This window comes from Perca fluviatilis, chromosome 7 (genome assembly GCF_010015445.1).
Source record: "Perca fluviatilis chromosome 7, GENO_Pfluv_1.0, whole genome shotgun sequence".
Classification (NCBI taxonomy): domain Eukaryota; kingdom Metazoa; phylum Chordata; class Actinopteri; order Perciformes; family Percidae; genus Perca; species Perca fluviatilis.
In genome coordinates, this window is record NC_053118.1 from 7,799,490 (window position 1) to 7,814,963 (window position 15,474).

The 15,474-nt window shown below is 43.9% G+C and overlaps 1 protein-coding gene across 2 annotated transcripts in view; it reads right to left on the reverse strand.

The window, feature by feature from the left end:
- Positions 1 to 222: 222 nt before the first annotated feature.
- Positions 223 to 15,474, reverse strand: part of dyrk1b (dual-specificity tyrosine-(Y)-phosphorylation regulated kinase 1B) — a 71,285-nt gene continuing 56,033 nt past the window's right edge. For both annotated transcript variants that reach the window (XM_039805062.1, XM_039805061.1), the window contains exons 4-13: positions 15,107 to 15,295; positions 13,820 to 13,967; positions 12,560 to 12,709; positions 11,205 to 11,341; positions 9,844 to 9,990; positions 8,001 to 8,141; positions 7,376 to 7,496; positions 5,771 to 5,953; positions 3,457 to 3,560; positions 223 to 1,831 (exon numbers count right to left, since the gene is read on the reverse strand). In XM_039805062.1, coding sequence (XP_039660996.1) covers positions 1,316 to 1,831; positions 3,457 to 3,560; positions 5,771 to 5,953; positions 7,376 to 7,496; positions 8,001 to 8,141; positions 9,844 to 9,990; positions 11,205 to 11,341; positions 12,560 to 12,709; positions 13,820 to 13,967; positions 15,107 to 15,295 — 1,836 coding nt within the window. In that variant the 3' untranslated portion in view covers positions 223 to 1,315. The remainder of the gene's footprint in view (positions 1,832 to 3,456; positions 3,561 to 5,770; positions 5,954 to 7,375; positions 7,497 to 8,000; positions 8,142 to 9,843; positions 9,991 to 11,204; positions 11,342 to 12,559; positions 12,710 to 13,819; positions 13,968 to 15,106; positions 15,296 to 15,474) is intronic.

Genomic DNA, 15,474 nt, shown 5'->3' on the forward strand with positions numbered 1-15,474 from the left:
AGAAAAGCGGAGATCTGATGTTTGTTTGACTTTGGTGTGCAAAAGTATACTCTTTATTCTTATTATATATCCAACTTTATTTTGCCCCAAACCCCTCCCCTCCACCCAGCCCCCACAACCGGTGGCATTCCCATGTCACCAGTTACTGTCACTGTTACAATAGCCAATCAGAGCTCACCTGCAGAAAGAAGGCAACCAAACAAAGAAGAGCAGAAAAAAGGGTTACTTTCAGTTTGTTTTTTCTTGTTAAATAGTAATAAATACATTGAGATGCAGTGGTTCTTACTTTATCCTTTTCTCTTAAGCAGAAGGGTTAAAAAGTTTTTTTTTATTTTTTTTTATTTCTGTTTCTATTTCTTTTTATTTCTTTATTGATCTGTGTTGGATCTTTAGCAGCAATCCGGACCAGTTGTCATGGTGATTAGCAGCACAGAGAGGAGGAGCTGTCTGGAGGAGAAACACAGGAGGAGGAGGAGGAGGAGGAGGAGGAGAGGAAGAAGGAAGCAGGGGAGGGAGAGCTGGAGGAGGAGGAGGAGGAGGAGATCCCTACGAGCGTCAGTGTCCTGCCTCCCCCCCCCCCCACCTCCCTCCCTCCGTACGCTGACAGAGCGAAGGACACAAACTCGAAGAAAAAGTGAGTTTAACACAGACGAGAGAGAATCCATGAGTCCTGAATCACACGTGTTGGTGCTTTCTCCCTTTGAAACCAGCTTCTGTCTGCTTGATGCAGCACTGTGTGTGTGTGTGTGTGTGTGTGTGTGTGTGTGTGTGTGTGCCGCGCACGTGTGCACGTGTGTGTGCGTGTTAAGACTGCTCGTCTCCAGGGACCGTGAATATGAATGCGCTGATGTCAGAACTGACCGGTGTTGAGCATGAAACGCGTCCCAGCCACCACATGGAGAAACATGGGAAAGCATGGCTCCTCTCTCTTTCCTCTTCGTCCTCCTCCTCCTCCTCTCCAGGCTTAAACAACAACCAAGTAGAACACACAACTCCTCAAACCCGAGAGAGAGAAAAAAAAAAAATCAAATAATATTAAACAACAATAATAATAATAATATTAATAAAAACAAACTTGTCAACAATCATTCCTTTTCCAATTACAGTCGCGTCGAAAGAAGACAACAAACTAAAAAGCAGATAAAAAGGAGAGTTTTCCCAGCATCTTCCTCCTCCTGCTCCTCCTCCTCTCATGCAGTACAAACTCCTTCAGCACAAAGTTTGCCTCTTTGTCTCTGAACTCTGGCTGTGTGTGTGTGTAGTTGTAGTAGTTGTAGTTAAAATTGTATGGCTTTAGGGCATGGTTCAGGTTTTATCAAGAGTTGGCGGGCCCCTCGTCTGAGTCCGGCCTCCCTCTGCCCCCCGCAGCCGGGTTATTGTTGTTGGAGGCAGGGTAGTAGTCCTCAGGGGGCGGGGCTTGTGGCCCTGGGGCGGTGGGGGCCGTCCGAGTCCGGAAGGCAGACAGTCCGATTGGCAAAGCGAGGGGCAGGGAGGCGGAGCCAAACTGAGAGGCCTCCATGGAAGACACCGCCCCCAGGTGGTGCAGCCCTAGGGACACGCCCACATCCATGCTGTCACTCATCTGGGGCGAGGAGCCCTGCTGGCCCCCCCCTCCACCGATGCCCGTCTGTCCGCCCTGCCGCAGGCCACGCCCGCCGTTCCCGTGGTGGGAGTAGGTGGGGTGGGGGTGGTGGGGCGGGTCCAGGAAGTGGCGCTGGTGTTGTTGGGAGGCCGCCGGCTTGTGGAGCAGCAACTGGGTGTATGCTGGGTCCTGACCCCCACCTCCACCTTCACTGCCGGGCCACATCCTCATCTGCTGCTGGGAGGGAGCCTGGTGAGGACACACACACACACACACACACACACACACACACACACACACACACACACACACACACACACACACACACACACACACACACACACACACACAACAAAAACACACAAAAAAACAGACAGACAACACACAGACACACAGACACACACACAGACAGACAGACAGACAGACAGACAGACAGACAGACAGACAGACAGACAGACAGACAGACAGACAGACAGACACACACACAGACAGACACACACACAGACAGACAGACACACACACACAGACAGACAGACAGACAGACAGACAGACACACACACACACACACACACACACACACACAGTCTGAGGAATGCAGGGACATGAAAGAGCCTAATGCAACATTTCTGCTGCACAACAAATACATTTTTTTATCGTCATCGCGATATCAACTTTATATCACACATCGTCAAAGTTAGAAAACGGCACTTAAAAATGTAACTAGCATTCTTTTTCTTTTTTAAATTGTGCTTCTTCAGTTCAATGTTCAATTGTCCAAATTAACAATGTTGGAAATAATTAGAGCCCGACCGATAAAGGATTTTAAGGCCGATACCGATACAAATATTTGGTGATAAAAATCCAATATTCCGATATATATCAGCCGATATACATTTAAAAACAAAATTCAGAAGCGCGCAACAAAACATAAACAGATCTCCCTAACATCAGTTATTTGTAGTTATTTTTGAGTCCTCACTAAACTAATAAGATAAGGCAGTTTAAAAATAAACTTGTTTGATTTATGGTCACAAAAGAACATCAAAATATATTAAAGTTCTGATGAATAAAATGTATAAAAATACAAACTTAAGATATGAAACTTAAAGTCCTTTGAATAAAAAGACAATAACAACAACAAAAATCAAAGTGTTACCAACAGGGAGGCTGTAGAGCGCCCTCTGGTGGACAAACTATGCAACGCCAACACTCAGAACATGGTTCAAGTTAAATATTCATTTATCGGCCATTATAAATGTCGATACCGGTAGTTTGGAAAATGCCTAATATCTAGAAATAATTTCCTTTTTTCCTTCTAATTCAGAAAGCAACTAGTAGTATTTTAGCATTATATTGAAAGCAGCAGAACTGAGCACACTTTAATAGGTTTTATTTATCACAAGTGGTATTGTGGTTATTGTGATATTCAACAGCGTCAGAGCATATTTCCCTCACATCAGGAAGCCCTGTTCTCCGCCTGCTTGGGGGACAAGAACAGAACTCCATTTGGAGCGGTGCTCAGGAGGTTAGGTCCCAACATGCATCTGTGTCATCTAGGACAACACAGCCTTTAAAAGGCCAAACAGTGCAGAGACAAGAGCTGCAGCGGTTCCAGCGGCTGGATGCCGTTTCAGACCATAAGCTCATGCTAATCCATGTCAGCGCTCACCTCCCTGACCTCCCAAACACACCATAAACATCTTCACCTTTCTAATGACACACATTCACAAGAGAATGGGTTTATTTTAGTTTGCTAGCTCCGTAGATGTTCAGCTCATCACTCTCTGTCCATGTGAATATCACGTCCGAGATACGTGTGTGTCTGTGTGCGAGTGTGTGTGTGAAGCGCGTCAGTGATGCAGCGCTGTGTGTACCTGAGGGCTGGTCATCTCGTAGTCTGAATGTGTAACAGCAGAGTTGTAGTAGCGGTTACTGTAGCGGTAGTTGCGGTTGTCATTGGAAGAACCACTGGAGCCACCTGGAAACAAAAGAGACGCCATTAAAACTCACCGCAAAACCGCGTTGCTCAGTCGCACATCGAGCCAAAAAAGTTCAACTTCCTCGTCAGTGGTGGAATGTAACTAAGTACATTTACTCCAGTACTGTACTTCAGTCCAAATGTTAAAGGTACTAGTACTTTACTTGAGTCTGTTCTCTTCATGCCACTTTCTACTTCTACTCCGCTACATTTCAGAGAGAAATATTGGACTTTTTACTCCACTACATTCATCTGTTACAGCTTTAGTTACTAGTTACTTTACACATTAAGATTTCTGCACACAAAACACATGGAGTTTATCAAATCTGATGTTTTATTATAAAGTAAACTAGCCAACAATATAACGACCTACAAGTCCAGCTGAAATGATTAGACCATTAAACACACAACTGTTTGGATCCTTTACACTTTCTAAAAATACCTTTAATACCTTTAATAACTACATTTTCCTGATGGTACTTACAGACTTTTACTGAAGTAACATTTTCAATGTAGGACTTTAGTTTTAACAGTATTTTTACTGTGTGATATTAGTACTTTTACTGAAGTAAAGAATCTAAATACTTCTTCCACCACTGTTTCTCATATAAAATGGCCCAGGTGAATGGCGCTGCTTCCTCACCGTGCGGCCCACAGAGCATGTGCACTAGAGACCTCTGTCGGCCGAGCCGACTACTTCCTGTTAGGCGATCCGCTAACTTGAATGGGGGTTAAATGATGCAACAGTGCGGCTCTCCTAGACTTTCTACATGTTCTCGGACCGAATGGATCCTGATCCGGATTCTGACGGTGAACAAGAGTCATTTATCATTTCCCGGAGGTTGTGACATTCAAAAAAACGTCTCCATTGATTTACAGACACGGCTTTGACAATGTAAGTCTGGGGGGGACTTTTGGGGCCAGTGGAATTCCACTGTTTGGCCACTATGTCAAATTGGCTTGAAAGCCTGGGGCACTTCCTGGGGGCCTGATGTGGACCCACCAGCACTTTGTTTTTATTTTTATCCTCTGTGCCACCAGGTAATAGCTGGACATGAGCAGTATTAGTACTTTCAGACAGCTAGAAACTGGACAGAAACATCTGTGACATAGGACATCTGTCGTGCCGTTTGTCTGCGACTGGTTGGTCACCTGAGCACCATAAACACAAGTCCTCTTCAGGTGTGGACGTGCTGTCGTCTGCAGCAGCGAGTCACCACAGCGCCCTCCTCAGGTGACCGCTTGCCTTGACACGGCTGCTACTAGTCAACTAGTTCTAATACAGGGGTGTCAAGTTCCTTAGTCATCATAGAATTTAGCAATCAAGAAATACTATTGTTTTAACAACAACAACAACAACCTGTTTCACAGCCTGAATATGAAAACTCTCTGCTTCTGGGGGAATTTCTGAGTCGCAGTCTGCTTTGAATGTCAGGTAATGGCAGTTTAAAAAACACTTTCCTGTGTTTTGGTTTGGCGCACAACTAGGCGGGCCAAAATGTATTGTGTACCCAAATTGATGTATGGGCCTTAATCTGCAAGGGGCCGGAATTTGGCCCGCAGGCCTTGAGTTTGACACGTGTTCTAATACGTCCCTGAAACAAAGCGAGCACTCAGGAGGATAGTAAAGGGTGTATATTATATATGTTACATGTTACATTTCCAGTGTTTAGAAACCAAAGCCCGCTCCATTTTCCCTTTTTAGTTTCCGCGGGTCCTTCTGCTTCTTTTTCTCCTCCGGGAAAACACGGCCGTGTTGCATTGTGGTACACGGGAGTAAAATGTAGGTTACACCATATGTACACTCAGTTTAGCTGTACATTGTGGGTATTTTATAGTGGACACTATATAGTGAATGAAATTAACCGTGGAGAATTCGAACACCACTACAGAATGGCGAACGCACTCTATAGGGAACTATTTTCTGTGATGGAACTGTGAACGGTTTCAAACACAGCTCTGGCCAACAGGCAGCAGCTGGGCTTCTCAGGCAGGAAGTTCAAGCCCTGTCTCCCCCTCTCAGCTGTTGGACCGGACAGCATGGCTGTCACTGACACATGTTCCCCTCTATCTGTCCCTTTTCGTGCCAGCTGTGACACTGGAGCATCATCTGTGGGGGTAGAGAGGATGCACCGCTCATTCTTTCTGAGGATGGATCAATTCCACAGAGCTAAGGAGAGACAGAGAGTGTCCGAGTGGGAGTACTTTACCAGAGCTAGAGACAGAGCTAGTAGTGGAGGTTGAATGGGAGTGGTCCATGGCAGGAGAGGTGGATGTAGATGAACTGGTGTTGGTTCCTTCATCTGTCGTCTTCTTGAAGAAATTGTGCTGCAGGGCGTAGAATGGCGTGATGCGGCTTTTCGGGTCATAGTCCAGCATGCGCAGGATCAGGTCTGGAAGAAGAGAAATATGACCATGAGTATGATGATGATGACGAAGAAATAGGGAGCCAGCTTCTACATTCGTGGTGATGAAGAGTCCCCGGGGCCCGAGGATCTGGATTTAGATCGGTTCATTACCGTACGTTGGCTGCTGAGCTCAGCTGCATGGTAGTAACGCATTTGACCAAATTACTTGTCACGTAATTAACAGCTGTTCTGTTTTGGCTCATTACGGTGTAAAGAGGCCAGCCACTGCTGGTACTTTCGCCACACACTTGAGATGCGTTCAGCCTCTGTGTGAACCAATTATAAACCACGGTGTTGAGCTGCTCCTGCTGCCACGCTACGTAACAGCCTACGAGCTAACAGCTCTACTTCTTCTCCCTCGTATACTTCTACGTTTACAGCTCCCACACGTGGGTGCATTACGCAGACATTAGAGACGTTGATGGATGCTCTAAAACGCAGCCTGCAGACAGGAAGTCCTTCTCAGTGTTTACGTAAGAGCCAATTTCTGCCCTTTATATTTAAATAGGAACCAATCTTTGGTTCCTCAGGTGCAACCCGGAAACACGCTCAGTTTTTTGACTTTGAATGTAGAGGCTAAGGCCGGCTACACACTGGATGCGTCGCGCGAGCGTGTCAGCTGCGTGGCGCGTCCGTTTTTATTTCAGCTCCCATGTTAACAGGTTAGAGCTTACACACTGCCTGCGTGATACGTGCGTCTGAGGCGCGGCTCGAACCGCGCCGAAAACGCGTGCCTGCTAGAGATAGCATTTTCCAGGCAAAATAGAATAGGAAAAGATGTTTAAATGTCATTTAGACACGAATACATATTAATAAATGACATGTTGATGTTTTAAAGTCTCTAGGTTTTGATATAAATGCAGATAGAAATGTAATTAAAAAAAAAAAATCTATTTTCTAATGTCTGTCAATACAGAACGAAATATTCTGTAGCCTATTTTGCCGTCAATACTGCCGACGTTGTCTTTGCTGTAATCAGATCAGTATATATTTATGTTTAACATGGTATTTCATTTTATCAATGGGAAACATACATGTGTCCAGACAAGGCTAGCAGCAGCAGCGCCGCGTCAGACACCTTTCTGGTGTGTAAAGACAGAAAAATCCACGCAGCTGACACGCAACTGAAACGCCACGCTCACGCCACGCAGCCAGTGTGTAACCGGCCTAAGCCCAAGCTTTAAGCCCCTGAGGTGCTGTTCCACTTTTCACCTCTTTTGATCAATGAAAGTCCAAGTCATATATATATATATATATATATATTTTATGTAGATAAACTCCAGATATTTATGGGGCTTTCTGTCATCATTTATGTAGAACTGATCACTGCCGGCTGGGTTTATATCCATGTAAAATATAAATATTAAACAATGTCTAACCCTGCAGATCAATACAGTGTTGGTTTACCTTTAAACTTCAGGTAGTCACAGGGGGCGTGTCCTGGCTCCCCTGCCCTGCGTCCCCCTGGGCCCCCAGTCTCTACACCCAAAATCTCATGAAGACGCCGTGTGGCTGGGGGCTTATACTCCTGGAAAACACACACACACACACACACACACACACACACACACACACACACACACACACACACACACACACACACACACACACACACACACACACACACACACATTTAGATACAGAAAATATGTATTCAGGATCGTCCCTTAACTCCCATTACCACAACACACAAGCAGTGAGGGACTAAATCATGCATATATTTGTGGTTCTTAACACTGTGCGTATATTTGTTAAGGTTTCAACACGTTGCTGAGGTTTGGAACTCACAAATTAAAATCCACACAACAACAACCATCCCGATGGGCCACAGACTTCTTATTCTTTTCCTTCCCTCCTGTCTACTAAAACATTTACACATTTCTTTTAGTAACCTTTTCACTTTCCCTTGGGAATGTAACAACAGTATGTAGACACACAGAGCATTCACATGCACCGCTGGTTTCATGTGCATCATGTGACCGCCACGACACCCGACTCAAGGGGGAATGTTTGAAAGGAAACGTGTGAATACCTTCTTGATGTCCTTGTTCTTCTTCACTGTCCACAGGCCATCTGACAGCTTGTCAAAGTACTTCCTGGCTTTAGGAGCGGCATCCAGCATGTGGCTGGGCGGGACCCCCAGAACCTCCACTATCTTATTCATCTGGTCAACCTACACACGGGGGGGGGGAGGGGGGACAACAACAAAACATCGGTATCGGCAATCGGCCAAATTGTTATTTTAAACCTACATTGTGTAATTTCTTTAGTTGATTCTTAACAAAAAAAAAAACTTTGTTCTTTCACAAATATGTGCTCATTCATGTGTAATTACTTCCACCAACTAATCAGTATAAAAAGTATTCTCGTAAGCTTCCATCTTTAAAATACATTAGCCAAAGAGGGACATAACTCCGCCTTTCGCCCTCTTACACCTATTGGCACCACGACGAACGCAAGGCGGAGATTACTCGTCAGGGACACGATAAAGAGAATTAAAACGACAACGCAACAGGCAAAGCAACAAGACCCAAGTTAATATTGGAGTGGCTAGAACAGCTGCATGTAAAAAATGGACAGAGCTAATTTCGGATTGGGCCACCGTAGGAGGAAGGGCTAGAAAGTAATATTCAGTTGGTTGTCATATACAATTTCACCGCCAGATGGGAGAAATTCCTACACAATGTAGCTTTAAACATCGGCCCAGAATTTCACAAGCGGCGCATCCCTCGTACAAACCCTCTCACTATTTAAACATCTTGCGTGAACTGGTGAATGAGTAAACTCCTTTGTTCCCGGAGCAATAACTCAGCTTAACTGGCGCATGTAATTTAGAGTTTTAGAGATCGCAGCTGTTGTATTGTGTGTTCTGAATATTGTATGTACAGGAAACATTTTTGTACTTTTTTGATCGTTGTCTTTTTGTTTATTTGCACTTGCGCTCGCTCCCGTCTGCAAATCACTGTCCCATCTGGGATTATACAAGTGACTGAGCGGAGCGCTGTGAGCTAACAGGAGAGACGAGAGATGTTCACGTGCACATGAAGGTTTCTTATTTATTTTCCTCTCTTTTGAGACACTTGACCAAATGGCTGCGAAGGCTGCAGCCCCTGAACTGGGACATGGCTTTAGTAAAAAATTATACTATAGCTCATGTCAGATCTGTTCATGAGAGAACACACAACCCAACTCTTAAAGGGTAAGTACCGGTTTTTCAACTTGGACCCTATTTTCCTATGTTTTTGTGTCTAAGTGACTGATGGGAACAAAATTCTTTGACATTGGTCCAGTATTAAGCAGGAACCACTTCATTCAAAGTCGACAGAAACGAAATAGAGCTACGAAAAGCCATTTTGGGTTGTCTTTCCACTTTTCCAACCATCACAACACTAGTTTTGGTTGAAAAGTATTGCTTTTTTTAAATGGAGTCTGGTGGGTTTAGCACTAGTGACCTCAGAGCTGTTTCTGGTTAAACAGAAAGGTCTTAAAGAGGTTTTAAAAAGGTCTATCTCTGTAGGGATCCTTTCCATAATGTTGACAGACACTTAGAATAATAATCTGACCTTTAGAGCGTCAAAAACTGAACTTTTAGTGGACCAAATTGACTATTCACATTTGTCCCACAGGGTCACATTGCAGCCCGGTCTGTGGCTGACGGTTACAGCGTTCAAACTCAATACTGGACCAGTTTCAAAGATTGTTGTTCCTATCAGTCACTTACACACAAAATCATAAGAAAATAGGGTCCAGGTTGAAAAAAAAAACGGTATTTACCCTTTAAGTTTCTGAACAAGTACACAGCTACAGCCAACATGTTGACTGAATCATGGCCCAGCCCTACCGAACTGATAAGTGTATGGTGGTGTTGCTATTACCTCATTGGAGCCGCTGAAGAGAGGCTCTCCTGTGTGCATCTCCACCAGGATGCATCCCAGAGACCACATGTCGATGGCCAGGTCGTACGGCATCCCCAACAGAACCTCAGGAGAGCGGTAAAACCTGCTCTGGATGTACTGGTAGATCTGAGAGGACGACCAGAAGGAAGTGAAGAAGAATTACTTTTATTACACCTTGAAGCTTTTCTGTACATCTGCTCATGTCCGACCTGCTGTAGAGCAAACGGTTGCATCGTTAACAACTCGGAAGCTCGCGTCGTGTAAAGGTTGAGTCGAGTTGAGTTGTGCCAGTGTGTTGCCCGCTGTTTCACTAGCTGTCCACTGTGAGGAGACATGTTCTCCTCACAGAGCAGTCTTGTTACTGCCATTCAGGAAATCAGCCCCTCCATACCATAGAAAGTTAAAGAAATGGACAATGTGACGCCGAGTTCCACGGAGACCAGTGAGGTCAATTAGAAGCACTTTCCCGGTGCTGGCTGAGCGTTACTGAGCAGCCTCCAACTGAGCTTGAAGACGTAGATGTGACGTGAGCAACGTGTCTGAAAGTTGGAAGTCTTCTGGTAGCTGTGCCGAGAGAAATCTCAATCATTCCCAATCTTACAGAGACGGAGAGCGTAGGTATATGTAAGGAGATAACATGGGCACAGGCTAATTATTGATCACTAAAATGCTAGTTAACATTAGTAATTAAACTAAAACTAATGGGAGTCGAAACTGCCACAATCGTTAGCCTATTTTTACAAAAACGTCTGCTACGGAGCCATAACGTGAGGTACAAGGTAATGGAGCCTTTTATACATTGTCGTGTTTCTTTAGAAATAAACAATGGACAAACAGAGTCTTTAAACACTTCAGATGTAAAGTTGTTTGCTGTCAAAGTGGCGCCAAAATCAATGGCAGTCAATGGGACGCTAATGACGGTTGATAGCAACAAAATGGCTCCATAGGAGGTACGCTTTGCGGAGGCTGGCTTGCCCCCATGCTCCATACAAAACCTTAGCTGACTTCTCTTTGTTTTTGCAGAGTTGCATTAACTTTTTCCAGACACACGAAACATTGCTGCCAAAGGAACTGAACTGACGTGAATGCAAAATGTTGGATTACAGCGAGTCTATAAATGCGTTACATACAAAACCCCTGATAAATGTTTGGTTTCAGTGTGAACCAGTACATATGTATGGCACATTTATTCATCTATTTTCGAAACCCTAATAATGAAACTCACTGGGGCAATTATAATGAATTGTTTTAGATGAAGTAAACTAATGAATGTACTTTGACAGACGTGTGTGCGTGTGTGTGTGTGTGTGTGTGTGTGTGTGTGTGGGTGTGTTGCTCACCCTCTGTCCGAGCTGGCAGGAGGACCCAAAGTCGACTATCTTGATGGCAGATCTCTTGGGGTTGCACAGCAGGATGTTCTCTGGTTTCAGGTCGCAGTGGATGATTGACAGCTCTGGAGTGGCCAGAAATAATAATGCTGTGGACAAAAAAAAAAGACATCATTCTTATTTGTATCATGAGGACCACCTTCTTCCCCAGCTCCATGTGATGCTGACTGTGACTGTACAACAGTTACATCTAACCTATTTTAAGATGATGTATATGGAGGCCTGTAACAATTATTACATAATTGTCTCATTGTCCATTTTTTTTTTTTTTTTTACATAATTGCAGTTTCTTTGTTTTATCACAATTAATTGCTAACATTAGCTAAGGCAAGGCAAACTAAGGCAGCTTTATTTGTATAGCACATTTCAGCAACAGGGTGATTCAAAGTGCTTTACATAAAACATTAAAGAGCAGTTCAAAAGATTACAAAATTAAAAACGGATAAAATACGAGAATAAAAGTTACAGTGCAGTATAAGAAATGAACAATTATTTAAAGAAAGGCAACATCAAAAAGAAAGGTCTTCAGCCTTGATTTAAAAGAGCTGAGAGTTGCGGCGGACCTGCAGTTTTCTGGGAGTGTGTTCCAGATTTGTGGAGCATAAAAGGACTTAAGAGGTATGACTGTAGATGATAATTGTTGATTTTGTTTAGATATGCCAAATTGAAATCATATAAGTGATTATTGGTCAGACTGTTGAGCTAAAGCTATGCTAGTTGTTGGCAATTGACCCTATATACGTTCATAGCAACAAAAATAACAGGGGGGGATACAGTTAGACAAACCGTTTTATGATAATAATAATAATAATAATAATAATAATAATAATAATAATAATAAAGAGGCCTGGTCTACTTCATAGGCTGTGTACCTGTGTTATTACATTATCTGGGTCACATTACATGTCATGTAACCCAAAGATGTCTGCTGGGATTCATTCAAAACTTTGAAAAAGTAATAACATTTTTAAATTTGACTGAAAGAGACAATTATATTGTTAATCCCAATTATTTCGGAGAGAATTAATTGTACAGCAACATTTTGGAATTGTTACAGCTCTAGGTAGCAGCAAAAACACAATTATTCAGTTATGTCCTTTGTCTTACTGAATGGCATTTGACCTACAGTATTCTTCCTTCCTTAATGATTTTTTAAAGCTGCATTCCTGATTTTTTTTTTTCGTCCACTTGGGGGCAGACAGCGACAGGCTGCAGACACACACACACACACACACACACACACACACACACACACACACACACACACACACACACACACACACACACGTTAGCATGCACCCACCCACCTGTACACAGCTGCTGTGCAAACTTCCTGGTGAGGTTGAGGGACACTCCTCTGAAGTTGGTGTTCCTCAGCAGATCGTACAGGTTGTAGCTCAACAACTCAAACACCAAACAGAGATGGTTCCTAAACATAAAGTGACGCTTCAGGTGGACTGCACAGAGACAGATCGACAGACAGACAGACAGACACGGAGACAGATGGGAGACAAAGAGGAAGGTTAGGAGATCAACAGTCAGGTCGGCCAGGACAATATTAAAATCATTTCCTCTGGGTTTTTTTATGTCCTATTCTCACAGTGGGTGTGTTTGCCTCACAGAAAAAGCATTTTAAACAGCTCAAGGTCCCTTACTCGCTTTAATCTGGAGCTTTCCATAGCACCTTACAGTCTTCATCAGTGGATGAAAGTTTCTTAGTTGTCATGGAGATGGCTCACATGTATAGATGCACTGATAAACCGGCCGGTGACCGGAATTGGCCGGTTTTCACGTGCTCGGCCATGACCGGCGACCGGCAGGTCAGTCTGACGTGTGCCGATTTCATGCCGGTCAACGCTACAATTAACTGACAACAGAAGTTATACGAGTTACAGTTCTCAAGGACACACGCAGACACGCACGCGACAGCACGGTCTCTTTTTCGTAGCCGCTCGCGGTGTGAAGCGAGTGTCCACGCTATTCTCGCACATGTCGGGAACCTCGTGAGTTAACCTGCAACATGTCAGCTGTTTGGAAATTCTTCAGCGTGTGTGCAGAAGATAACACGTTTGCAACATGCAACACCTGCAAGGAAAAAGTAGGGCGTGGAGGGACGACACCAAAAACCAAAATCACATTTTTTAAGTTGGATATTGAATGTGAAAAGAAGGAAATGGTTCTAACATTGCACTTTAGATGGGTGTGAATTTCCCACAACAGGAATCATTTATATAGTTCTATTTTATAGTGATCCATTATCTGTTGAAAAAATTTCTATTAAAAGAAAAGATAGAAAATCGGAATCGGCTAAAATCGGTATCGGCTGGCCTAACTCAATGGAAATCGGAATCGGCCTAGAAAGTTGTAATCGGTGCATCTCTAGTCATCCCACTAAGTATGTTGATGCAGACAGAGCCATCTCCATGACTTCATGTCCTGTCTCTCTATGTCTGACCAATCTGCCCAATACGTTCATGACGGTCGGCACAAACCTGTGTCCCTGTATGAAGACAACCAGTGTGGTATAGTGTGTGTGTGTGTGTGTGTGTGTGTGCTGTCCTTCTTACCTATGTAATATTTCATCTCAGTGTCATGCTTGTTCATGAGCTCCAGCAGGCGTAGTTCAATCTGTGCCTGGTTTAGAAATGCCTTTTTGTTCTTGATGATCTTAATGGCAACCCATTCCTGCTCATGGTGGTCGTAGGCCTTCACCACCTGTGGACACACATCAACACACTGTGCTATCCCGTGCCATGATAGGAACATATGCTGAGAGTGGACAGGGAATAGGGCTGGGTGTATTGTTAAAAACAATTCCGATACCGGTACCAACACCGTGACTTTGATACCAGTTCCTAAATGATACTCTTTTGGATACCAATTTTATAAAACAAAAAGAAATTGCAACATAACGGCACAAATCCTTTAATCTTTGATCTACTTCGTGAGCCGTCTCTGTGTAAGTCTCTAACGTTTTTCCTGCGTGTCTCTACGATGTGTAACGTTAGACAGCCAATCACAGACATTATTAGATCTTGGTAGAAACATGCTGCATGCTGATTGGCTCACTGACGCCGATGAGATTTACTCCTTAGGGATTGAATGACGAGGCATTTTTCGATACTCGATACTTCGGAGGCAATTCGGTCGGTGCCTAAAAAGTATCGAACTCGGCACCCGGCCCTAACAGGGAATGGAGCCTGATGTCCCAGGCTGCCAGCACGTTGCTTTCACTTTGTCCCGTCACGTATATGATATGTGTTGAGTGAAGTACATGGCGGCAACTCACTCCGACTTGTTACTGGCTGCAGGAGCCACATCAAACAAATTAACTGCAATTTGGTGCCATTTATGCAAACATGCTTGGTTTTATTTGCCATTTTTTTACATCTGAAGAAGACATCGGAGAGGGTTGGTTCTTAATGTCCCAGTGGTGACAACAGCTTAAATTGTTGGGAGTTTAGGGCAGCAACTAACCAATAATTCCATTATCGATAAATAATCGTCTGGTCTATAAAATGTCAGAAAATAGTGAAAAAGGTTCATCCCAGTTTCTCAAAGTCCAAGGTGATGTCTTCAAATGCCTTGTTTTGTCAGTCCAAAAGCCCAAAGATATTCAGTTTAATATGATGTAATGTATATTTGAGGTATGATGTAATGTATATATTTTCTGCCATTTTTGCATGAAAAATTACGATTATCAAAACAGCTGGCGATGATTTTTCCGTCCATCGACTAATTGATTAGTCGCCTAAAGGTTGCAGCTCTATAAAAGTTTACGGAACTGCGATGGTGTAGGAGTGATGAGATTTAATAGACTATCAATAAATGTGGGTTTAGATCGTCGGCCGTACCTGTCCAAAGGAGCCCTTCCCGATCAGCGAGTCTATCTCATAGCGGTCCAGCCACTTTTCTCCATTTTTGACAATGTAGTCGTAGTTGTCGTCGTCATAGCCGTCGTTGTAGACTTTCCTCTCCTTCTTGGTGCTGCTGTCCTCTGGAGGGACCTGCTGGGCCCGTCGCTTCTTCTTAGTATAGTACACCTGTGAAATGGAAACACAGCGGGGCTCAGTTGGTTAGTTCAGTTGAGAGTGCTGAGACAAACCTGATTCCTTCAGGAAGACAAATGCTGATACGGAGTAGGATTTACTTTGCCCAGCTTCTATACGCCCCTGCCTCCACCCCAAAGCAAACCCCAAAGTAATAAAGCCTTGGTGGTTGT